The 27,332-nt window shown below is 41.1% G+C and overlaps 1 protein-coding gene across 3 annotated transcripts in view; it reads left to right on the top strand.

Annotated features, from left to right (window-relative positions):
* Positions 1–27,332, top strand: part of Mfsd6 (major facilitator superfamily domain containing 6) — a 66,034-nt gene that overhangs the window by 23,773 nt on the left and 14,929 nt on the right. For all 3 annotated transcript variants that reach the window (XM_027396848.2, XM_027396849.2, XM_027396850.2), the window contains one exon: positions 25,424–25,521. In XM_027396848.2, the coding sequence (XP_027252649.1) occupies positions 25,424–25,521 (98 nt within the window). The remainder of the gene's footprint in view (positions 1–25,423; positions 25,522–27,332) is intronic.

Genomic DNA, 27,332 nt, shown 5'->3' on the forward strand with positions numbered 1-27,332 from the left:
AACTGATGTCCTTGTGGTATGAATGTGCATCCTTTGGGTATATGCCTAAGAGTGGAATTGCTGGATCTTGAGGTAGACTGATTCCTATTTTCCTGCGAAACCGCCATACTGTTTTCCAAAGTGACCATACAAGTTGGCATTCCCACCAGCAATGGAGGAGTGTTTCCCTTTCTCCACATCTTCTCCAGCATAGACTTGTCATTGGAGTTTTTGATTTTAGACATTCTGACAGGTGTAAGATGGTATCTCAAAGTTGTTTTGATTTGCATTTCCCTGATTGCTAAGGATGTTGAGCAATTTTTTTTTTTTGAGAAATTTCTTAAGTGTCTTTTGGTCATTTGTGATTCCTTGATTGAGAATTCTCTATTTAGACCTGCACCCCATTTTTAAATTGGATTATTTGGTGTTTTGGTGACTAGCTTTTTGAGTTCTTTATATATTTTGGAGAACATCCCTCTGTCAGATCTTTTCCTATTCTGCAGGCTGCCGTTTTGTCTTGTTGACTATGTCCTTTGCCTTACAGAAGCTTCTCCGTTTCAGGAAGTCCCATTTATTAATTGTTCATCTCAGTGTCTGTGCTACTGGTGTTATGTTCAGGAAGTCGTCTCCTGTGCCAGTGCATTCAAGGGTACTTCCCACTTTCTCTTCTAAGAGGTTCAGAGTGGCTGAATTTATGTTGAGGTGTTTGATCTATTTGACTTAAGTTTTATGCATGGTGGTAGATAATGGATCTATCTGCAGTCTTCTACATTTCAGCATCCAGTTATGCCAGCACCATTTGTTGAAGATGCTTTCTTTTTCCATTGTATAATTTTGGCTTCTTTGTCAAAGATCATTTGTTCACAGGTGTATGCATTAATATCAGGGTCTTCAATTCAATTCCATTGGTCTATCTGTTTTTGAGCCAACACCAAGCTGTCTTCATTATTATAGCTCTTTAGAAGAGCTTGAAGTCAGGGATGGTGATGCCTCCAGAAGTTTCTTTATTGTACAATGTTGTTTTGGCTATTCGTCCTGCTCCTTTTCTTTCTCATGTCTTTGACTTTTTATTGTCACTAAAAGTCAGGCACTGTGAAGACGGCTCCCAGTCCTAGAGTCTCTGTGGCTTAAGTAGCAGAAACATTCAGAAAAGAACTTAAATATTGGGATGAGACCACCTCTCTATTGTGTGCAAGCCATGCCTAACATATTGCTCTTGATGAATCTGTTCTCTGCAGCCTGGATGTGGGAGTGGGCCTCACTCTCAAAGTATCTCTTGAATCAGCATTTTATTCCTAAGGCATTTCTAGTTGGCTGTCAACAATGAGTGGAATTCCCAAACAGAATCAGCCAGTAATGTAGTTGAAAACAGTGTAAAGCATACATACATTTCCAAATAGTTATACTAGACCCTTCTTACACCTAGAAAAATACATTTCCCTTCTGCCTATATGATATATATATATATATATATATATATATATATATATTCTTTTTAGAGTAATTTGTTTGTTTATTTTCTAGTATTGGGGATTGAACCCAGGGCCCCATGCTTGCAGGGTAGGCACTTTACTACTGAGCTATCATCCCAGGCCTTAGATACATACTCCTATAACAAAACCCCTAGTCATTTCACTACTATTTCTGGTAATTAAATGAACTTATGCTTGTATTCTCCCTTTCTAAGGAGTGTTAGTAACTACTTAGAAGCTTAGAATTCACATAACCTTAATTTTATTGTTTTGTTGTTGTTGTTGTTGTTGTTTTGTTTTGTTTTTGGTTTTTTTGAGACAGGGTTTCTCTGTGGCTTTGGAGGCTGTCCTGGAACTAGCTCTTGTAGACCAGGCTGGTCTCGAACTCACAGAGATCTGCCTGCCTCTGACTCCCAAGTGCTGGGATTAAAGTGCGCCACCACTGCCCGGCACAATTTTATGGTTTTATGTACAGAGAACATCTTCCTTTTCTTGCTTAATGAGGTAAAGAAGATGGCTCATAAAGGGTAGTAGTATCTCTCAAGAGCTTTGAGGATTCCGTTTATATGAAGTCATTCCCCCATTTTGTTTTTAAATTCTATCCATTAAAATATTAATTAGAGTCTTGAGGGATAGCTCAGTGTGTAAATGGTACATTTATCTAATTATTCTTTATCAATAAAAACTTGGGAGTCAAGTACGGAATAAGAACCTGAACGAGCAGTGTGGTGGTGGTGCACACCTTTAATCCCAGCACTCAGGAGGCAGAGGCAGGCAGATCTCTGAGGCCAGCCTGGTCTACAAAGCTACACAGAGAAACCCTGTCTTGAAAAAACAAAACAAAAGAACCCGAATGATCAGAGAAACAGCGGAAAAACAACCTGTGACCTCTTGTTATTCCTTTATCCAAAAGGCCAAGACCCTCTTTAAGCCCTGCCCTACTGCTTCCTGTCTCTCTATCTGTCCTCAGTCCTCCAAAAACATCTATGGTTAATTTTGGTCAGCTAGTAGCCAGCTCTACCCTCTGATTCAAAGCAAACTTTATTGTCAGAATGTAATCAAAATATCACACAACAGTAAAAGTGCTTTCCATGCAAGCACCAGTTTGAATTCCTAGAACCCACAAGTATTCTGGATGCTGTCGTGTGTCTGTAATCCCAGCACTCTTACAGGGAGATGGGAGGAGGGGAAGAGAGAATGATCCTTGGAATGACAGGCCATCTGGCCTGGAGTGTGCAGCATAGAAACAACAGAGACCCTGTCTCAAACCAGGTGGATGATGGACATGCACCTAAGGCTGTCCTCTGACCTGTATATCCACAAACATGAACGTTGTTCACACACCCACACACATCAAACCCAAGTACACAAAACACATTACTGATGAAAAATTCACACTAGGCCTCAGAGACAGGGCTGTTTCTGTTGGTCATGATGGTGAGAACCCAGATGTGGGACTTGAAATATGTGGGGATGACCACTTCAACTTCCCATTGAAAATATCATCCATGAAAAAGCCTAGGAAATGATCTCTCCAAGACTTAATATAGAATCATAAATCTATGTTCCTGGTATATTTCTGTGCATTTTGTACTTGTTTGGTTCCTATTGGGAGTTTTTGGAGTTAACACTACTGTTGTAAAAATTCAAAAATACCTAACATAATTTCAACTGTGTTTTCATAATTTTTTGTGTGTATGTGGTCTATATGTAAGTGTGTATGCATACAGATGAAGACTATTTTAGCTGACATCTACATTGTTTTTCTTTTTCTTTGTTTTCCTCTTTACCTTTTTTTGGGTGGTGGGGGCAAAAGATCTCACTGTGAAGCTGGCCTGGAACTCTTTATGTAGACCAGGCTAGCCTCAAACTCACATAAATCTACCGGTCTCTCCCTCCTGAGTGCTAGGATCATAGGAGTATGCTACCATGCCTGCATCACCCTGTTTTTCTTAAAATAGGGCGTGTCTCTGGCCTGAAATTCACTAATTAGAGTGGTTGACCAGAGAGCCCAGGGATCTAACTGTGTTTGCCTCCCCATTTCTAGAATTACAAGCACATGATTTTTCACTAGGTTCTGGGGATGGGATACAGGTCCTCATGCTTGCAAGGCAAGTATTCACCACCGGCTCATCTGTCTCACTAGTTCCTTGTTTTCACAAATTATTTATATAGTTTCATAATAAAGGAGAAGTCACACAAAAAAGTATTTTTTTAAACACTACCTACTTTTGAACCACTTAATAATTAAACAGTTCCACAATTGTGCACAGTGCTTCAAGGGAAAATTCAACAGTCTAACATGCACACAGGCACAGAATAAATAATTTCTGTGACCTTGGATTTCATCCTTCTTGAAAGGTAACTGTTAGGCAAAAAGGATGACTCTTAATATTTGCACTAAAAAGTCAGGTTTTTTTTTTTTTATCCAAAATCATAAGACTTTGGAATTTACTGTGAGCATGTTTCTAATCCGCTTATGTAAGGAAGGTTTACTGGAGCTATAACACATCTTAAGAGAATGTTACCTTGATGAATATTTGAACATTGATGACCAAAAAAATCAGTTTATCATTGTAAATTTATAAACCATTGTTACTCAATGTCTGTTCATCACTTATGGAGTTCCAGACTTCCTGAAGGGAACACTACACAAAGACCCAGGACAGGTGGGAAAGTGCAAGGCTGCACCTGGCTGGGGACACTGGAAAGGACATACAGTGTATTGTGCTCATTGTAGGAACAATAGAAGAGACATGACCTCTCTGTGTGTGAGTCTAGATGTTTGTTTGCTTCTCATATTTTCCCTTGTTTCTACCCATCTCTTTGTTCCATTTCTTGCTCCTGGACCTGCTCCCTCTGAGGGGCACTGATTTCCCAGGCAATGCTTCCTGGGATCTAGTACCCTGCCTTCTGCGTAGTTCAGTTATGTATTGGTTCTCCACCAGCAGACTCACCAAGAGGGCATTTAGAGCTCCCTGTACCCAGACTACACCGGTATCAGTGGCATTGAGCTCTCGTGTGTATACTTTCCAAAGTCCCTAGAGGGTTTTCCTGTGTGGCCAAGGTTAAGAAATGCTGGGTTAGTGGGATGCATGGATGACAGGGAGACCAGGAAAGATCGGGACATTTTCCTGCCTTCCCACCTTATGCAGCGTGGTAGTAAAACCTTTGGAGACTGTTTCTTAATCCTTCCTGGTGGTCCTCTCCTAGCCCGCAGTACTTGTCAGACATGCTTGTAGTAATTGGTAGAAACTTGTCCTGTACTGAGTCATCTCACTGTTGTCCTCTGAGCCCTAGGGGTCTTTTCAATTCAAGAGTTCTCGTGCTTCTGTGTCTGACCTGGCCATCTGATGCATGGGCCATTTCCTTCCCTACTTTGCCTGGCCATGTAGAGGCTGCTCGAAGAAGCCACGTTGTTTTCAGGCTTCTCCATTTTCTTCCTTTAGCTCCCTAAGTACTGGGATTAAGACAGATTATTGCCGGTTACCAGGATTAGATGCTAACTCAAACAGCAGTTTCACTGTCCAGGTAGAACTCTGGTGACAAAATAGAATGAAAGTCAACAAACTTCCTATTTTTTTCCCCACCCAACAAGGCTTCACTGTATAGCCCTGGCTGGCCTGGAACTCTGTATGTACACCAGGCTGACCTCAGACTCACAGAGATCTGGTGCCTCTGCCTCCTGAGTGCTGGGTTTAAAGATGTGTGCCACTGCCTAACTAACTCGCTTCTGATTAAAAAGCAAGACAGCTGTGGACCTTAAACAACTTCCACTTCTCTTCTAATTTAAAGGAGAAGTGCTTTAAAAACAAAGACAAAAAACTTGTGGGTTCAGAAGATGGCTCAGCAGGCAAGTGTCTGCCACCAAACCTGACAACCCAAGTTCAAGCACCTGAACTCCTATTTTAGGGGAGAAGCGGTTCCTAGAAATTGTCCTCTGCCCTCCACACACACAGTTGCATGTGCATGTCACCTCCCCAAGATTAAACTATTTGATCACAGTAAGATGTTTTAAAAGACATAATTAAGATTGAAATTGTGTTGATTTGCTCTGGAGGATCAAGTATTACTATGTAGTATTTAAAATAATCAGTGTAATTGTGCAATTTAGTTGAATAATTACCAGGCCTTGAGAATCTGATTAATTGGATGCCAGGATGTGTGCTAAATGGACTGGGAAAGACAGAGGCTATTAAAGGTCAAACTGATGCTGCCATGAGCAATGTGAACTTTCTTTGAGGCAGACAGGAATCACAGCAGGGTTGAAGGCAAGCAAGGTCTCAGTTTTCACATGGGCTGACCACTGACTTATGTGGCTTTCAGCTAACTCTGAAGCCAAGAGCCTGTTGAGACAATTCTTAAAGAGTCTATGTGAGAGGCAGTAACTGTGTGAACTGCAGAAATAGCAGCAGAAATTGAGAGGCACACTTTGTGAAGGTGGAGCTTATGGACTGGATCAGTAAGTAGGAGGTTACAGACCCTGATGTGTCCAGGTAGGGTGTGGTAGCTCTGCAATAGGAAATTCAGAAAAGAGAGAGAGAGTTGAGGAAAAGGTGATACCTAATGATATGAATTTAGTGTTGGGCTTAATTTGAAGTTAGAATCTGCTACAGGGGGATGTCCAGCACAAAATTGACTACTGCAATCCCAGGCTTGCAGATTTGGGACACTTTAAACCATATACATAGATAAGATCACTAAAGATGTCTTCTGGGCTACAAAAAGCAGTGGGCTGTGGAAAATCAATCACAGTTCATTCCAAGACAGCATTACAAGTTTCTGATGGTGTGAAATGTTGGTCTGTGACTTCAGGCTTCCAGTAAGTACCTGTATGCTGAGAATATGTTTGGGAATGTGCTGTGGACTTTATGTAGCTTGTTTCCTCATCTGGCTTCAGAAGGAGTTGACCTTTCAGCATCCTCCAATGCCACTCTGAAAGCCAGTGGCCTTGTTTATGAAAGGTCAATTCATAGCAGATGCTAGTACAAGCTGAGTCAGATCCAGTTCAGCCTGGAGTTGCCACTTGACCCTGACAATATTTGGCAAGTTAGGGAGTTTTTGTATCTGTTGTGTCCTCTACCAATGAGCATGGAGTTAGTGTCTGTCTGTTGAGAATGTTTTGTGAAGGCTAGATGGAACATGGCAGTTTCTCATTGCAGTGACTGCTACATTCAAGGAGTTCAGCTAATTTTTAATCATTTATTTGACCATCTTTTGATAAGTTTCTCCTAACTGCATGACCCATTGGCTCTAATAAAAATGCAGATAGAAATATAATATCAATAGTGTGCAGATCAAGGAGTCAGCCAAGTCAAAGTGGACAGAGTTTCTGAAACAGCTTGAATCCTCCTCAGACATCTCCGTCAAATCAAGATTTTCTTTTCCTACCAATTCATGGTGACTGTGGATTGCCAGACGAAATGGAATTATATTGAACTGGTATAGCAGTGACTGACATAGCCTTTGTATTGTGTGTGTGTGTGTGTGTGTGTGTGCACGCGAGAGCGTGCGCTATATGTACATTGCATGTACATGCCTGTGTTTGTGTTTGCTGGTGTGTATGCACAGGTATGTAGAGAATAACTTGGAATCTCCTTCCTCAAATGCCATTCACCTTATGGGGAAGATAGGTTCTTTTACTAACCTAGACCTTGCCAGTAGGCTAGACTGGCTGACTATGAGCCCCAGGGTGCTGCCTATCTCCCCGTCTCCAGCACCAGGGTTACAAGTACATGCCATCACACCTTATGTGGGTTTTGTGGATCAAACTCAGCAAGCATATTACCTACTGAACTATCTCCCAGCCCATAATTTGTAATTTTTATAAATCATGAGATGATCTTAGAGATCAGTCTAGTCTAGTTAAAGTTAATTACTCTCAAACGATAAAGTACTTTTGCCTTTGGTAATTGGATGTGTTCTAGTTAGTGAAATGAAGTATACTAACTTAGCAATGGTGAAGCGATGCTCTGCTTTCTTGGCCAGAGCAGTCTGTGTAGTTGACTGTTCATCATCATCACACAGAAGGCATGCTTATAGTCTAGCCTCAGTCTCACCGTGATGTAAGCATAAGTGCCGAGACTTTGAAGTGGATGAGTGTTCTGTTGCAGGGATTAGGGGTTTCCTCCCAAGATCTGAGGAAGGTGGACTGTAGTCAAAATGGCCATGTTCTTTGCCCTCTGTGTAAAGGACACTACCACCCTAGAAGCCTCCATTCCCCATAATTCGCTTTTGTGTTTGCTTGTCACATTTGTCATTTAGGCCATGAAAATTTGTGGTGAAGTGCCAGCACAGGGAGGGGAATGTGAAGTTATAATCTAATTCTTAAAACGGGTTCATCAGTCAAATAAATCTATTAAATGTTTAAAATCAAATAGTGGATGTCAGTGACATTATTGTTTCCTCCTTTCATACTAGATTTAGATAAATTAGCTCACATGCTAGGATGAAATAGATTTAGAGATAAAATAGTTCAAATCCCTGATTTAAAGACTTCTGCTCTGTAGATTTGGCCTTAGAGCCTGCCTTGGCTTCCATCCTTTGTCAACGCCTTACCTAACTGTGTACCAGACTTTTTCTTTTTGGGTAACCAACTAGCTCCCAAATCATGACACAGAGACTCATTATTAGTTATGAATGCTTGGCCTAGCTTAGGCTTGTTTCTGACCAGCTGTTTTAACTTAACCTGCTTTTCTTTATCTACCTTTTGCCTCCCGGCTTTTTACTTTTCTTTCTTTCTGTCTATCTTCTTTCATTGCTTCTTGAGTCTGTCTCCACCATGATTGTCTTAGCAGTGAGCATGGACAGTCTTTACTCTTGTCCAGTGCACACCCTGCTGCCACCCTAGGGTCTGGAGCTACAGTCACAACCTTGCAGAAGTGTGGCAAGCCAGTTCTGCTCTCTTTAAACCTCTGAGTTGCCTCAACCAACCCAGCTGCTGAAGATGGAAGAGAAAACAAAGCTAACTGAAAACCCTGGGCTCGTTTTCCTTCTTGAAACAGTGGCCTTTTGTTCTGAGCTATGAATAGTTCAGTTCCAAGTGCACTTTTGTTAATAGGTCAGCCTGGTGGCTGAGATACAATATAAAGATTTATTTCTTTGCAGAGATGCTCTTTCAAAGGATATAAAAACCAGATTACTCCCTTTCAGTTCCTAATCACAAATTTTTCTATTTTTGAGACTCCTTACAGTTTAGTAATAATATTCTAAACTTGAAATAACTCTTAAGATGCTTTTCCTGTATGTGTGGGTATTGATTTCTTTTGAAAGCTGAATTGGAAAGGAATTGAAAAAATAGAAATCAACCCCCACAAAATAATAATAACTATAGTTACAATTATTCTGTATGAAAGGCAATGCAGAGTTGGATGCTTATTTCACAAGGCCGTAAGAAATGGCACCAAGGGAACCAGGTAGATAGCTTGATTGGTAAAATGCTTGCCTTGAGAGCATGACCTGAGTTAATACCTCAGTTCAAAACACAACATTAGGAGTGATAGCACTCCCTTCCACTTGTAATCCCAGTACTAGGGAGACTATATGTCACTCGCCAGCAAGCCTAGCCTAATCGGTAGGATCCAGACCCATGAGAGTCTATCGCAAAGAAACTGGACAGCAACCAAAGACCAGCAGCAGAGGGTGTCCTCTGACCTACATTCAAGTATGCATGTGCACACACACACACACACACACACACACACACACACACACACACACACACACACAGAGAGAGAGAGAGAGAGAGAGAGAGAGAGAGAGAGAGAGAGAGAGAGAGAGAGAGAAATGGCACTAAAGAGAATATAAACAATTTGCTTTGTATTTTCTCTCCTTTTTGAGGCCTATCATGTGGAATATACTTACAAAAGGGGGTTTATGTGGCTTCATGTACTAATTGAGCTTGGAGAGAAAAATGTAGACAAGTGTTGTTCTTATTTTCATCTCAAAACTCTCCCATTTGCACAGCTAACAAACAAGACCCACTGGTGATGGCCCTGTCCGGACCTGCTTCCCATTCTCTCCCAGCTGCTCAGATAAAACAAAACGAAAGACCTGAAGTCACTAACCTTGGGTTTTCTAATTAGAAAAGCTCTATTGGCTCCACTCAATGGTCCTTTTTATTAACCTACTAATAATTCCATCTCAGACACACCCAATTGCACTAATATGTTAATACTTTATAAGTAAAAATACCCTGTTAATTTTTATGTGTCTGTAAGTCACACACACACACACACACACACACACACACACACACACACACACACACACACGAGTGGGGGTGAGGGGTGGAGTTTTGTTTGGTTTCTAACAGGACTGTGTTAAACATGGGTCTCTTGGCAAAGGGAGTAAAGGTATATGAACTTCCTTAGTGGCTCCCATAAGCCAGCAAGGTAATGGGAGTCACCATCTCCCCACGCCCTAAAATCCCTGCTTCCTATACCTGGACCCTCGAAATTCTGGTTCCTTTAAGATTAGAATCAATACAGTCTTCCAAGGTACTCTGTTGTTTAACAATGCAGCTCAACCTTAGAAACAGCCATTGATGCTGAAGAGCCAGGGACACTTTGATCCCAGGAATCAAGTAATGACTCCCTGATGTCCCCCAGCACCTATTCCCAGCTGTGCAGTTCCAGTATCATTAATGTCCCAGCTGCTACAGATTGTCTGTCTTTGGTCAGTGTGGAATTCCTGCTCTGTGGATCACGGGCTTCTTTATAAGTGGAATACATCCCCATTCCCCTCTCAGTTTTAGAAATATCATTGTCATTCCCAACTTTTCTTTCAAAGTCAGACCCTGGTGAGCTGCCTCTATGGCAGATTCTATGAGTGATATGATTGCTGTCGATTGGTTAAAACTACCTTTCTATGGACTAGCATTTCAGGAACTTGAGAGGACGGTGACAAGTGAAGCTGCAGGATTGGACACAGTAGGTGCTTCTTGCCTTGCTTCTGTTGGATAGAATGCTCTGTGGTAATCTTAAGTGACGTTCCCAGTGGCCTAAAAATTACATCTTAAGATAAAGGGAATGTTTACCCATATGCAAAAGAAACATGTAATCATGTATATATGTTTACTGTACTTTCCCTACAGTGAAAAACAGAAAAGTGACATTCCAAACAGTGAAGTCATAAGGACTTGCATGCAAGAGTTAAATAGACTAAATATGTCAGCATAGAAGGCTCTCAAAATACAAAATTAAATGGGTAAATGTCTGAATGATATGTGCTTTCATACATTTATGAAGGGTTTAACAATAAATATTAAAAATGAAACATCTTTTGGGTATACCAATATATTTAAAAAATATTGAATTAGGAGAGAATGCCTTCTTTGAGATTTGGATTTTTTTTGACAAGACATAAAAAAGGAGCAGAGAAAACCCATGCTGTATGACAGTGTCCTTTCTAAGGAAAGAGGGAAACACGTCGTAAGTTTCCATTGCTTGGGCTCAGTGTTTTCTGCATTTTCTTTTGTTTGCATTTCCTATTTATTTTGAATCTCTTGTCTTCTTATAGTGGATTGATACAACCATCCTATCATTTAAGACCTAAATATATGTGTGTGTCTAAGTCATTATAGCTGTCTTTTAAAGAAACATAGCCATCCAAATATATCATATAACCACTAAGAAGTTTTTAGGCTTGCTATGTTAATGGCTATGTGTTTTCCCTAAATACCATAAGCATAAATGATTAAAAATGTGCTTTATATAATTATCATAGCCTATGGTTCTATTTCCTTTTGTTTACCAATGAGATCTAGTCATATTTATAATAATTAACAATTCATGTTCTACTGTGTCCAACAATTCTGATTTGGGTAGTAATAATAGTACTTATTTATAAAGGGGGGCTGGAGCTATAATGGAGCCATTTAGAACGTGTGAGGACCTGGGTTTGGTCTCTAGCACAGGGGTGAGGCAGAGCAGGAAGGAGGGGGTCAAACTCACAATGAGGATCTGAAAAAGCCAACTGACATCCATGCATTATTACTCCACCAATCACTATACAGTGTCTGTTGGGGTATCTCCATTCATTCAGTGTCAACTTACTGCCTTTTTTATTAGACCAACCAAAAGCCCAAGACATTTAGATAATTATATTTTCACATATCTATGGAAATATTTAGTGAGCTTCAATTATGTAACTCAGAAGAAATTCTCTAGAAGGTTATTTTGTAGCACCTCTCTACAGCCTTTCTAACTTAAAGAGAAAAAAAAAAAACATTCCACTCTTATTTCTGAGACGTTAAGAGCTATTCTTTGTTATCTTTCTATTGAAAACATGCTTGCAAGAGTCTATAAAAGGTAAGTAGATCTTTGCTTTTCTTTGGAAGGAGCATAGAGAATGAAGCTCTGGCATTATCAATGGAAGATGAACATATGATTACATTCCCCTGGGTTTCAGGTCTTTGGATCATGCTACTGTGTTTTGTGATTTCCCTAGAGGTTCAGAGTGCTCATTGGTATTGTACTGGGCCATAGTCCTGGGTTGCCACCATGAACAGGCATTTCATTCCATTTAGGAGACCAAGAAAGAGTAAAACAAATCAGCTTAGGCTGCCACCCTTAAGCCCTAGGTTGTCAGATAGCATGGCAGGCATCACATTTGCTTTTAATTTTCTTGTTTTGTGAAGTTTCAAGTTCTTTGTTGGTGAAACTGGGGCAACAGCTGTACCTAACTTTATTGCATTTTTGAGAGCCAGTAAGATAATGCATAACATTTGCTAAGGCTCAGCTAGGAAAGTAAAACAGTATCATTATTGTTATAAGTTCACTTATTGAGCAAATATTTATTAAACACACAGTCTCTGTAAGGCAATTTCTTAGCTGTGGGCATATGTGCAGTGTATAATAAGACAGACAAACAGGCTTCATGGGACTAATGTTCTCTTAAGGTGGGCAATAAAGAATAAGCATATTATTTTAATCTGATGATGTGTGACATAAAGCAAAATAAAGCAGCGTGAAGCAAAGGGAGGGAAATGGCTTTATTGTGGGTAGATGGGGAGCTTTCTCCAAAGAAATGACAATTGAACTGAGTTCTGTACATGAAGATTTAGGGGACAGAAGAAAATCCAGGAGTGTGAATGGCTTTGAGGGTGGTAAAGAACAGGAAGTCCGCAAAGTGGGCTGGAGTCCTACAAGGCCAGAGTGTCTCAATAACAGTAATAATGCTCTTCTAAAAGGAGTTAAATTTGAGCAGGGGTGACAAACTTACTTTTCTTTTTTTAAAAAAAATGTTTATGGGGGCCAGTATATATGTGTACATGTTGGTGTATAGGTCTGTGTCTGGGCATGCGTGTGTGTGTGTGTGTGTGTGTGTGTGTGTGTGTGTGTGTGTGTGTGTGTGTGCATGTGTGCCAGTGTGCATTTGGAGACCAGGGGTTGACTTCTGATGTCTTCTACTGTTTCTCTCCATCTTATATTTTGAATCAGGGTCTCTCACTGATCCCAATACTCACCGATTGACTGAATGACTGGCCAGTGAGCATCAAGGGTTCTCTCGTCTCTATCTAGCCCTGTGCTCTAGAATTACAGATGCACAGACCATTCTTGGCATTTACATGGGTACCAGGGATCTGAACTCATGCTCATGTGCCCATCTCTCCAGCTCCTTTTCTTGATTTTTAGAAAACAATTACTTGGTTGATAGTTTTGTGTATTTATGTTGCCATACTTCTAGCAAGGTTCATTTTACTACATTCTTTGAATTTCAGAAAAATTCTGAAGTTTTCTTTTTTTAGTGAACTACAAGTTGATACTTCATGTTCTCTTAATTCAGTTGAAAGTTTTTTGTTTTGTTTTTAACAGCATCAAGATTTTTGAATTGCTTTATAATCCAGAACATAAGTAAAATATAAAAATATAGTAAGAATCAATCTCTCATTGCAATACAATATAACTATAGGTTAAATCTATAAGAATAATGGTGCTTATACTACCATTTGTGTGCTTAATACATATAAAGTGCTTTGCAGAAACATGTGCTAAATGCATTACTAGCTTTCTCTTACTTAATCCCAAAAGTCCCTTGAGGTAGATGTCCTTTTTAAGACAAGAATTATCATGGTTAAAGACCCATGGTGGCACAACTTGCAACCAATAGATGTACAATATGTGTGTGTCTCCAGTCTTTGACTTTGTGATAGCACCTTCTCATCTATGTTGAAGAACTTCACAATTAAATTATATAAGAAAAACTTGTGAAGAAACCTCATAACACTCTCAGTAAGTCTGTGGCTTTCTGACTTGGTGTTGAGGCATTCTAGTGACCCTGGGTGTGTGTGGCTGGTGGACTGTTGGTTACACATGCCTGAAAACCATTAGGCTTCAAAGCCTCATTTGCAGCTCTCAATTTACAAGTTAGCATGGCAGGAATTTTGTTCTTTTATGTAACCCTTTCTTAGTCACTTTCTTTTCTTCTTGGACTGAGCAATGTCTGGTACAACTTCAATTTCAGGCACCTTCCTGATGCAGAGTTGTGCTGCTGTGGACTCAAGTGTGTCCTCCCCTGAACTTACCTGCTGACACTCGATCTATCAATGGGATGGTGTCTGGAGATGAAGCCTCTGCCAGGTTGTTAGGCTTAGGTGAGGTCATGAGAGTACGGGATTAATGCTTATCAGATATGGTAGCGGGAGCTTGTGCTCGTTTTCCACATTTATTGGTTCCCTCCCTGCCTCCCTCTCTCTTCTCTCCCTCCACTCTCTGTCCACCTTCCTTCCCTTCTCATCCTCTTACATTTCTGCCCATTTTCACCCTTCCCTTCTCTTCCCTATCTCTTCCTCCTGCCCCCTTCTTTCCCTGCCACATTCCCTGGAATGTAAGGAGACTATAAATAGGTATGGCAGCCACCTCCAAGCTAGTAAGAGAGTTGTCACCAAACACAACCATGGGTCTCCAGGCCCCAGAACTGAGAAGTGAATGCCTGCTCTTTAAGCCACCCAGCTACCTTCTTATGGCAGCCTGAGAAAACTTACCCATGCCTCTAAACAGAGTCGGGAAGGAAAACCTAGACTGTGGTAGAGAGTTTCCAAACACTCTCACAGTTAGGGGACACTGTAAAGGAACTCATGGCTCAGCATGGTGAAGTGGCCATGGAATGAGTCTAACAGTGACAAACTTTTATTCTGCATTTGTTTGCATTCTTGGTGACATGTTCATTAGTTTGGCAAACCTACTGTGCAAGCCTAAACAAACAAACAAACAAACAAACAAAAAACAGATTTGTCCCAAATCTCCTTTTTTGGGGGGAGGCGAGTGAGTCCTCTGGACATTTATACAGTGTAACCATAATAGATGGCATCATGATTTCATTATGGTTATTCAAATGACTGATAGCTACTATGACCATTTTCTTACTAAGTTATTACTATTAATTATATTATTCTTGAACTACATGAGATTTTGTTAGCAATCTGTTTTAAATGTAGGTGGGACATTATAACATGTTTATGAGATTTTAAGGTAGAAGTGTGTGTGTGTGTGTGTGTGTGTGTGTGTGTGTGTGTGTGTGTATATGAGAGAGTGGGGGAGGGAGAGTGGGAGAGGGAAAAGCTTCCCTAAAGGTTGATGAGGCGGGATTAGACCTAAGAGCAGTCTGAGTGCTCTGCCTGGCTCTCTGTGGCTTGTCCCTACCTCCTGTCTTCTCCCACCATGTTGACTGCATTCATGGAGCCTTTTCCTGGTTTCTGTTCCTTACACAGCTCAACAGTGAACTTCTGAGCACTTTCTCTCAAAGTCAATCAGCTGGAGGCAGCCTCCTCTTGGCCCTTAGGTAGCAGGGAATCCTTCCTTACCTACCCCCCTCACCTCATTGTGCCTCAGTTGGATGCCTGTGATGTCTGCAGGTTCCTCAGTAGAGATGGCCTCTGGGCTCATTTCCTCTCAAACACTATTTGCTTTTGCATCGATGATCCAGAATATCAGACCACTGCCTGGTGGCATTTGCTTTTCTGCTTTCCTCCTACCTGGTCTTCTCAATCATTTGTGAAAGTTTAAAATGTCAACCATTTTCCAAAGCCAACACAAATATACACCCAGCTTCCTTAATCTAAATGCACAGCTGTGTCCTGAGAAAACACATTAACATGCCAGTCTTTTGTTCAGGGACCCACCTTGCAGTAGGAAAACAGCACCTAGCTATTAAGTACAGTCTTGGCTTTGTGGCAGGATTCCCCTGAGCAAAGAGAGGTCTTTGCTCATCTGTGAAATGGGTTGCTGGAGTAGACACTGTGCTTCTCTTAGTTCACACTGTGTCTAACTTTATGCTTTGATTTTGGAAGATCACACCAGACCTCTCCCTGGCTGCACTTATTCTTTATTTTCCACAATGCTCAGATGTAAGTAGTTTTTGCTGATAAATAAGAACTATGCAGAGAGCCATTCAGGCAAACTTAACTGTCAGTCTAGCCAGTGATGAGGATGTGAGTGTGTGACTTCTGGTAGCAGTGCTGAGACCTATTAACCTTCTCCAGAGCTAGCTGACTTCAGTGGAGTTTGAGACCCAAAATCCTATGTGCCTCTCCATGTAAGGGGTCAGGCAGAATTGTCATGGTATGGATATTCTTGCAGAATGCTTTCCATTCTACCTACTGCTAGCTCACACTCTTTTTTTTTTCTGTTCCACGGGTATGTGTGGTGAGGAGAAAGGGGTGCCTAAGCACACATGTGGAGGTCAGAGGACAATTTAACAGAGTCAGTTCTCTCCTCCCACCATGCAGGGTCTGGGGTTGAACATCTGTTGTCAGGCTGGGTAGCAGGCACCTGTACCAACTGAGCCACTCCTCTAGCCCCACACTAATTCTTTACAGGCTATTTGACTTGTTAAAGGTGGCCTCGTAGAAAAGGCTTCTTCAAGTATGCCAGTACTGTGCTGGTGAAGTATGTTAATTAGTACTGTTGGCAGAAGCCTTTCATTTCATATTAACCAGTGGAAAAGTAAACCCCAGTCCCCCAGATAAAGTAAATGAGTAAACATATCTGGATTAAGCCATACAACGTGCTAATAGTCCTTCTCACAGACACAGTTTCAGCCCAGCTGCCAAGTCCGGGACACCAATATTGTGTCATCATCTATAGCTAGTCTGCAGAGACTAACTGTTTTCCATGAAGTTTTTCTACATGTTTTGTTAGGAAATGTATAGCCTCAGGACACCCAAGACCAAGTTCTCAGTGCAAAAGTGATTTATTTGCTGCAAAGGGACAGAGGTTAGGAAATAAGAGACAAAGACAGGGGATAGAGGACAAGGGAGAAGGGGAAGGGAACAAGGAAGAGGGGGTAGGGTTTGTCCTGGAGGGACAAAGGGCCGCCTCTGGATAGAGAGGAGAGAGACTTGGCACATAGGAAAATGGCAGTTTATGAAGTGTAAAAGGGTAACCCCATGTTAGGATGAGGAGTTTAATTTTAATTAAGCATGCTAATTAGGTGAGCCAAAGGGGACTTTTGATTGCTAGACTTTGGTAGCTGGACCTTGGTAGTTAGCCTTAGGAGGAGGAAATGGACAAAAAAGGGAATAGACCTTGGTGCCTAGCTTTAGGAATGTAATCTAATGGTTTCTAGCAAGGCAGGGGGAATGGGAGAGAAGAGCAAGGCCTGTTAGAGCCATATGTTCGCTACAATCAAGCTGGCCAGAGTCTCTTCACATTTCAGTTGCAAATGTCCGACATGGGAGGAGGCATTTTGCTAGGCTATTTTGTGTCCTCTGAAAATTCCTATGTTGAAGTGCTAACCTGCAGGATTTTAGTGACTGTATGTAGAATGAGCATTTTTAAAGAGGTGGTTAAGTTAACATGAAGCCATTTGTGTGGGCTCTAATCCATCACAACTGATGTCTTTATGAGAAGCGATCAGGACACAGACAAGCACAGAGGGAAGACATACTTCACAATGACATAGGACAAGACAGCCACCAACAAGTCAAGGTGGAAGGCATATGACAAAACCCACACTTCTTAAACTCCAAGCCCCAAGAATTCTAAGACAGTAACTGTCTATTTAATCTACTCAAATGCTCTGTGGGATGTACTGGGAGTGGTCTTGGGGTAGTCCCTCAGGCCTGACTCCATCCCACTATGGTCTCTAGTCCCTAATAGAACATTACCTAGCGTTGGCTTGGGCATCTGTAGTGATGTAGAGCTTGCTAGCTTACAAGGCAGCTAAGATTTTGTGTCACATGGGAGTCTCATTTGAAGTGGCAGAGAGACTTAAGCAAGGGGGATATATCGTATAACTGAAAAGCCAAGCCATTGGCCTTAGGTGTGGTTTTAAGCATGTCATCAGAACCTGTGTTCTCCCTTCTACCAGTTCTTTGGGGGCAGGCTGACCCAGACTGTTGCTAGAGGTCCCAGGCACCCCCAGGGTCAAGTCCAGCTAGAAGCCAGTACTGTACTGGTTGCACCCTCATCTGCCTTGCACTCCCTCTTCTAAAGAAGGGGACCCACAGCTTTGCTTCTAGTTCCCTCAGCTACTTTTTCTACATCACCTTACTTGGGGCTTTCCATTTTATTTTCTGCATCTTTAATTGTTGACTATTTGCTCTGTAAGTGGTCTCTTCAAATGTGTCTTTAATAGCTTCCATTCTTGCCTAATCCGGCTAAAACCCACAAGCAGGAGCAGCATTGAGACCACTTGGGAATTGTTCACGATTCTGCTTCAGCTTGAATTTTAGTTAACTTTTATAGCTTCATCAAATGTTGCCTAGAGTCAACTAAACTTTTGATGCCTTTTCCAAATTAACATATGTATCAAATGCCAGTGATTATGCACTGGGGATTACAGAATTTATACCATGTGATTACCTCAGCCCTATCAGAAAAAAACCGAATAAAATTATGTGTGTGTGTTCACTGGACTTTTACCTAGTTGGAAAATATAACAACAAAGCAGAAGTGATGGATCCCGCTAATAACAGTCCTATTCAGTTTTGAACATTTTCTTCCTGGATATATATAGATGGATAAAAGAACAATAAAGAGATGTACATATGGTCAGGGATTGGCACTACAGTGACCTTGCTGATGGTGGCTGTTATTGTCCTATTGACTTCTTAGTCATCTAAGAGGATGAGGATCTGACAGTAGCACAGAATAACTTTTGTCCAGCAGAGACCTCAGACTTACTGTCACCTTTAGTGGCAGCCACACAACACCCACCCACCCTCCCCCCCCCACATACACAAACACACACCTAAAATGACCACTGTTTCTCCCTTATCTTCCATTCCGATGCAGTATGGTTCTTATGCCCCATCCTCCAAGGATAGGTCAGTAGCCCAGGATACCTGCCTGGTGGTCTCCAGGCATTCTGGGTTATCCCTTCAGCTTTGCTATTGGAATGCCACAGACTTTTTGAGCTCTGTGGCTTGCATGTTAACAGTCCTATCTTTTATTGGGACAGGCCTGTGTTGAGAAAAGTCTTGCTATCTGCTTTAGCACACATGCTGGCTCACATTGCACAGTGCTTCAGGGTGCCCCCAGCCACTTCTTGCCTCTATGCATTGAAGTATTTATATGTTTGCAGAAATGACAATGTTTATCTTCAAACTTAATCACTAACATTGTCAAAAATGTTGCCAAATATGGACATCTTTTTTAACCTTTTTGTTTCTAAGAAGTTAGTTTCTTTCTTCACAAACTCTTCACTTATTCCTATGCTATAACTAGCTATCTGAAAATACGCACACATTTATAAACACAATATATGCATAATGAATATTTCTATCACATTTGCTATTGTGTCCTTATTATGCAGCACAAAATGTATTTATTAAATATTTATCAATTGGTATTTGATCTAAGGTATTCATAATTCCCACCAGTTTATAAATATTTATTGAATACCCATTAGATCAGGCAGTAAGGATAAAAATGAGTGATCATAATGTCAAAGACCTCACCTCCCATGGAGAATATGGTCAGCCTATAATGTATGGTTACTACTAAGCTAAGTGCAGTGCAGAGTCACATAGTGCTGTGATCATGTACAAAATGGGAGTGGCCCTAGCATGAGATAGAGGATCTGAAGGAGCAATATGAGGGCACAGGAATGGGTGAGATAGATGGTAGACCAGTTGTCCCTTTGGCCTGTATATGGGCTGAAGGATATAGTCTTGTACCAGGTAGGCTGAATGCAAAATGTTTTCTAATAGAATATTGTTTTGATGTGAATATTCCCACTGTATTTCATATGCTTTCTGATGATGTGACTCTTGAAGCATACAAGCAGTTTCCTTAAGTCTGTCTCCACAAACCATCATTTTTTTTTCACAAATAAGATGATTGTGAACTTTTCAACTGTTTAGGCAACTATATGGTTTATTTACACTCAACATACAGACTCTTAACAGATTAAAATATAGGAGAAATATCCAATAGTATTTCAGCCAGGTCCCTGTTATTTCTTTTAATTATTTTATTTTTATTATTTTTGTTTAGGTTTACATGTGTGTGTATCTGCCATGGGTCTGTGGGTTTTTGTGGTGGCCAGAAGAGGGTGTCAGTTTAGCCAGAGGTAGAGTTTCAAGCAGTTTGTGTTGCTTGTCATGGGTACTAGGAGTTGAACTTGAGTCCTCTGGGAGAATAGCCTGTGCTCTTAACAACTGAGCCATCTTGCCATTATTTTAAACTGAAACAGAAACCCAGATCACATCCTCTGAGATTGGAGGAGTCCAGTATCTTCTGTTACTTCTCTAAACACAGGACCTTGAGGTGCAGATTTGCTGTGCAGACAATCAGATGAGCATCGCATGACACGCCTATTTAGGCTTCCTGTCCACACCTGTCCACACCTGTCTCTGGACTAGAAAATTTTACTTATTCCCATTCACCTCTATTGTTTACCCTTTTGTATCTTTTCAACACAGTCTGTGAATCTTTCAGTTTCCTGGGTAATTTCTGGTCACTCTGATCCTGTGTATAATGCTTTCTCCCAGTTTGTCAGCTCCTTCTAACACAGGTATGGGTCTGTATGGGTAGCTAGTGTCCCTGTGGCTCCTGTGTGTATGTCCTTAATGTATTTTATTTAACTTGTTTATTTATGGCATTGAACTTCCCACTGGGTTGTCAGGTTTTTGAATGCAAAGAATATTTTCTGTTTATTTTTATTCTCCTTGAACCCAGAACAGTGTATAGAGTACCCAGTGGTATCCTAGGAAATATATACTAATAAACTGCTCATATACACTGTGCCAAGAACCCTGAATGTCTTCACAATTGTGTCCCTTTCTTCAGTACTACCTGTTGAAAATAATACTAGCTTTATCATGACTGCCAATCACTCCAAAACTGCTGAATATACAACAATGAACTGTGGTTGTATAAGAAACTAGAGTCTCATAAACACTTTTCTTTGACATTCACATTTTGCTCCAGTTTAGGCTAGATAATCTGACAAATTATTTGGCTTTTCATTACGTTTACACCTCTTAGTGGGTAGCTTCATTTACATCAAACAACTGTTCCAAAATGGCCTACTTCTCATCTGCTTTTATTACTGACTCCTGCTATGAAATAGGAAAGTTGTGAAGGTTGTTGCTATCATCAAACCAGTGGTTCACAGATTTCCATCTAAGCTCCCTGAGAATTATTCTAGGACACTGGTACCCAGGAGTAGTCTAAGGCTCTGAACATAACTCTATGTTCAGTTTTAAGAATGGGCCTGTCCAGAAGAGGGTGTAGTTAAACACACAATAACCTCTTCATCAACAAACCTGTAATCTCATCTGAGTGAATGCATTTGTGAGAGACGCCCTGATGAAATACTTTAGACAGGGCAGCTTAGAACACAATTATTTCTTCACAGTTCTCGAAGCTGACAGCACAAGATGAAAGTGCCAACAGGGTTAGCTTTTCTGAGGGCCTCTCCTTGGTTTGTCCTCCTCCAGTGTTTGTCCCTTCATTCTCTTCTCTCCTCTTCTGAAGATGCCAGACCAGCCACATTGGTTTAGGACACAGCCATATGACCACGTATATCACCAAATGCAGTCACCATCCAGGGTACTGGGGCTTAGCAATTAGGCCTTTACTTTTGGGCACAGTCCATTCTATAAAAGGGAACACATTATAGTTCAAATCCCATTCAGAAACTTGAGGGTCCTTAGACTGCTGAAACACCTCTTTAGTGCCAGGTCAGTAAGTACGTCTATGCCCAGGCCTTTTCATAAACCCAGATACCACTTTTCTTTCTGTTCCTAATTCAACCTTTATGGATTTCTTGAAACTATTGTTCCCCAAAATGGTTGGTCAGGGAAAAAAATGCTCGGCTTCTATTGTTTTGCACTTGCAGCACAGGGACTGCACCTGATCCAGTTGCTGCCTTCGTTGTTGACTGCACCTCAGCAGCTGCCACAGCCTTGCTGCGGAAAGCTGCAGTCCGGGAAAGCCTTCGTGTCCCACCTCCACCTTTGCCACCTCCACATACGAAGGCAAATGTTTTAACCAACTCTCTAACATTTTATTTTATCAATAAAGACTCAGGAGTCAGATGCTGGGGTGAAAGCCTGCTAGCTCAGAGTGACAGAGGAAGCAGCTGGCTGACCTTCCTCTACCACCATCTCAGAAAGAGGGTTTACTCTTGTGCTATCTGAAACAAAAACTCCTCCAGCCAGATGTCCCTCCCTTCTACTTCCTGTGCATTCTTTCGGACCTCCGGACTTCTGCTCTCTCTATGGTTACTTCTAGTCAACTAGTTACTTGCTCTGCCTCTTGACCTATGGTTGATTTTATTTAAATAATACAATCTCGGGGTTCACAGTGTGATCAAATATCCCACAACAAGGTTCAGTGTTAGTCAGCTTTTTATTGCTGTAACAAAATACTAAAGAAAAAATTTGAAAGGAGGTAAGGCATGTTTGGGCTATGATTTCACTCCATGTTCACTTGGACTTGTCACTTTGGGCTTGTGGTCAGGGAGGACATTGTGGTGTGGAATGTTTGATAAAGGAAAACTTGCAGCCTCATGGTGGCCAAGAAGCAGAGAACAAGGAAACTGGTAGAACCCCAATATCCCCTTCAAGTGCATGTCTTCTGTATTAGTTTTCTCAAGGCTATGACAAAATACCTCACAGTAGCATCTTAAGGGAAGGAGGAACTCAGAGTTCCAGGGCTATATAGTCCATCATGGCAGGGGAGGTGTGGTGGACGGAGTGGCTTGTCAATGTGACAAGAACTTTATGCTGGAGCTCGTTCCCATATTGGTGAACTGAGAATCAGAGAATGGGACTGGAAGCAGGGCCAGGTACAACCTTCAGGGACCTACCACCAATAGCTCATCTCCACCAGCCAAGCCCCACAACCTCCCAAGACAATGCCACTAGCCATGACCTACACTGATCTTGTAAAGTCTCCTCTGCTTCCCAAAAGTGCCACCAAATGGGGACCAAAACTGCCACAGGTAGATTGTGGGGGCATTTGAAATCCAAAAACTAACAGGCCCCCTTGGGAATCCTGGGAGAGTGTTTTTATCAGAGAATAAAAAATTCCTTGGACACTTTTTAAAATAATGGTAATGCCACCACTCATCAAGTATTTATTTGGGTGATTAGTTGTGTTGTGACTTCTTCACAAACTTGTGGATATGTTATTTGACTATTTGACATGTGAAGATTCTGTTTTGGAGAGACAGACTAGAGTAGCTTGTTCTGGCTATTCTTGTTTTTCTTCATTTTTATGGGATCCTTTTTTGATCTAACAGAATATCTGATATGACTTTAGAACCACAGGGATGAAGTAAAGGTTAAATTAAATTCATAGGGATTCAGCTTGTTGGTTGCAGTGAAAGCCTAAGAGTCCCCGAAGCTACACAGAAGTAACTCTAGTGACTGAGTCCCCACATGTGGAGAACCTGGAGGCCACAATATAACATACCCTTTAATCTCGACTGCTTGACATAGGCCAAGAGCTTTAGAGAAAGGTGGATTATCAATTTGTTTATGATAGGCTTATGGGAGATATTCCTGGAGACAGCTTGTGATGAGCATAGCCGAGGTTCTCCATCCTGACTGAATATCAGAATATTCTTGGAAGTTTCTAAAGCACACACCTGGGTTTTAGCCAGAGTACTCTTTATTGAGATGGATCTTGATATCTGTGTTTTGAAGCTATCAGAGGAAATTTGATATAGCTAAGGTTAGCAATTAGTAGGTTAGGCCAGCAGTCAAGGTCGTATGTAGCTCAAGGGCCAAACTGCCCTACCTCCTATTTTTTATATATTCCATGAACTAAGGATAATTGCTACATTTTGAAAATGGTCTAAAACAATGCCCAAGAAGCATAATGTTTTGTGAAATTCAAATTCTGGTGCTTCTCGCTGGAATGTTGTGTATCACTTGTGGCTGCCACCACTCCACCACAGTGGAGATGAATGGCAATAGACTGTGGCTCAGAAGCCTAAACTATCTACTTCATGGCCCCTAATCCTGATCTCTAAGTTAGGCCAAGTGGAGGCCATACATGGGGGTGCTTCCAAACTTAAAAATGAAGTCAAAAGGCCTTGTGTAATATGTTTTGTGTTTCTATAGTGGGGTTTGCATTTTAATTTTTGTGTCATTTTTGTAACAGAGAGAAACTGAAAGACTAGTAGCAAGTTAAGTAAAAATAATTTTCATCAAACAAGTTTGAAATAGATGCTTTTATTCACCAAGCCATATAAGTATGAAGAATACAGTATTCATAGAGCTAGATGACTCAGGCGCTCCATCAAAGGAACTTCCTTGAGGACCTTCTAAGTTCCTTCCAGTCGTGTGTCCCTGTTCCTCCCACCCTTCACCTTTTCTTTTATCCATCCTTTTGTTCCATATTTAGGATCACTTCCAGTCAGGGACTCAAGAACAAAGTTGGAAGAAAAAGAACAGTGCTTAGAAAAATGTAAAAACACAGTTGAGCAAGATGAGGACAGCCACTCTGGTTGTCGTGTGGGCTTTCTTTCACTTTCTGGTCTTCGTCCACTTAGATTTAGAAAACATGAAAAGTGGGGCTGGAGAGATGCTCAGTGATTGAGAGCACTTCCTGTGCTTATATAGGACCCATGTTTGGTTCCCAGAAATCATATCAGACAGCTTCCAACAGCCTGTAGCTACAAGTCCAGGCCTCTCTTCTGGATTCTAAGGGTACTTGGACACACTCCCCCATGCCCTCCTTCTCTCTCTATCTCCCTCCCCATCTATCACATGAAAATAAAGGAAAGAAAATAAGAGCCTTGAAGTTAAGAAAATTATTGGAAAATGAGAGGAGGAGGGGAGGGAGATGCCTATTGTCACCAGTGTGTGCTGAGAAGCAGCCACCAGCTGGTCTAAGCTTGCTGTGCTGCTTTGGTCTTTACTTACTTTGGTTTGTCCTTACATGTTAGGTAGTAGTGATATTAGAGGTTGCTGTATATTTATCTGTTTTGTATGATTGTGATATCATACGGAGTTTTAGAAATAATGAACATGAATTATTTGAACTGCTGAGAAAACCTTTGATTTATTGTTTATCATTCATGGTTGGCTTTCAATGATGAAACCCTTTGGTAACCTGCGTATATAATCGAGGCTAAGGTTCCCATTTTTATACCCCCCCAATCCACCTTAACCTCCCCATCCATCTTTGTGAAGTGGCTACAGTCGCAGGCATATTTAGGCTACATCCACCTGGAAGGAAGCCAGCGACGTCATTATAGCTGGCCGTGTGCCCAGACTATCTGAAAAAGCATCAGTTCTGCCCCTAATGAAGTTTCAGGAAGGGTGATGCTGGCTTTTACATTAAGCATTTGGGGAAGGCAGTGAGCAGATATGGTAGGGGCTGTCTCCTTCCTACACTGGTGGTTAAGTTTGTCCTCAAGCTTTCCTGTTCCTAAGTTTGGAACGTGCCTGTTTAATCATGAATGGTTTGGATAGAGAAATTGTAAGTAATATTTATGATCTGTGTTTCACACTGGTGTCTCAACTTATTTTCCTGAACGTTTTTTTTTTTTTTTCTTTTCTTTTCTAGGGTTTTGTACATTGGCCTGGCCTGCAATACAGCTCGCTATATTTACATTTCCTACCTGGAAAATGCCTGGACTGTCCTCCCTATGGAAGTGCTGCAAGGTGAGCTGAAGGCTGGCAGGAGAACTATCTCTTTGCTGCTCAGCAGTGACTGCCCTGGCCCTGACCTTCCCCAGAAAGGGAGAGTCCACAGCTCAGATGGCAGGTGCTGGTTCATTAGCCGCCCTGTGTGCTGTCTTGTGTTGAGCCAAACAAAGCTGGTTTTTTTCCCCCACCCTTGTATTTCTTTTAAAGAAAGAAAGAAAGAACTCTAGAATAAACTGTTCTGCTATACTGTTCGGCACAGGCCTCCAAAGGTGGTTTTAAAATATAAAAGGATATATCTTTCAAAGGCTCAGGTTCTTCTGGTTTTTCAGATTAACTATACATATGGGAAAATATGGCTCTAACATTTTAGCTCTTATTTTTATTGCATCTTATGGCTTATAGCTAAAGCTCAAGAGTCATGTTACTGTTTTTCCGTGAACCCTCTAAATCTTTACTCAGACACGCTGGCCTGAGTTCCTCCTGTTGCTTCCGTGCACTGTTGTCTGCCAAGACATAAATCTGAAATATTTCCTGGGAGGCTGTTAGCATGTGAATTAAGAACACTGAAAGATGGATCTGTGTTCAAAGCTTCTTTCTTTGGTGTACATGTCCCCCTTTAGATTCTAAAAAGCTGCTTGCCTATTTAGTGATTGGCACTGGGATTGTGATCATCAGGACAAGATCACTGGAGCTGAGTTGACTGTGACAGCCTCAGCTCCCAAATCTCTGAACAAAACATTGTAGTATTTCATTAGCTTTATTAGATGTTACTGTAATCATTTCCTAACCCAAAGGATGTGAGCACACTTAAGCCAGGATAATGGCCTGTCTTGACTCACGGTCATAGGTACCCATCTAAGTAGATTGTATAAAACTCATGCTCATTTACCATAGTGCCTCATCACAACGTAAAAAAAAAAATACATCCTAAACTAAAGGACATGTGTCATTTATAGTCACATAATTATATAATTCAAAAATACACACAATTTAAAGGTACTCTCTCAGATCAGATATAGTGTATGATTGGTAAGAGAAACTGTTTATAACTATGTATACAAAATTGGGTATATAATGGCAACTTATTGTTTGTCACAAAGTAAGCTATTGTCTGTAATAATTAGAACCCTGGGAGGGTTTTGCAGTGAAGCACATGTCTCAGCATTGTGTCACTTGAGAATCAAAAAAAGCAGTAAACATGAGTAGTGACGGAGTCTCACATGATAAGGATTTCCCACTTCAAGGGCCTGTTCTCTCCTTGTCTTGCTTAATAGCATTGTCTGTTGATATATAAGGGTATTAAGACTCCATAAAAAGATCTGTGTCCTTACTAAAAATGCATGTTGCTATAAAAATACAAAGTGCATATTATATATACACTAATATGCTATGTTTTCCTTTCCTTCGTGATAGAAAAGGACAGTTTGCATAAGAGACTCAAGAAAAAAGAGCATCTGTGAATTGGGGCATGCTGGCTCATACCTGTAGTCCTGGTCCTTGAGCGGTTAGACTGTTGTGAGTTTGAAGCCAGCTCAGAATACAGTGTGAGATCCTGTCTCTAAAAACCAAAACAACCAAACAACAATAACAAAGACATTCTTTCATGAGGGACAACAGAAGAGTTCCATCAGGGAGGAAAACAAATGTTCTGTGTTGTGAATTTAGAAATCCTTCCCTGCTATTTTTCAGAGATATAGAAGGTGAAATGAGAGCGAGAGACAACCTTTAAAAGTGAGCTCAGGTGTGAGGTCTCACCGCTGTTCTGGAAGCCAGATGTGTAGCATGTCACTACTGCAGCATGTGAAATGGACAGGGAGGTGTGTACT

Source organism: Cricetulus griseus, chromosome 2 (assembly GCF_003668045.3).
Source record: "Cricetulus griseus strain 17A/GY chromosome 2, alternate assembly CriGri-PICRH-1.0, whole genome shotgun sequence".
NCBI classification, from domain to species: domain Eukaryota; kingdom Metazoa; phylum Chordata; class Mammalia; order Rodentia; family Cricetidae; genus Cricetulus; species Cricetulus griseus.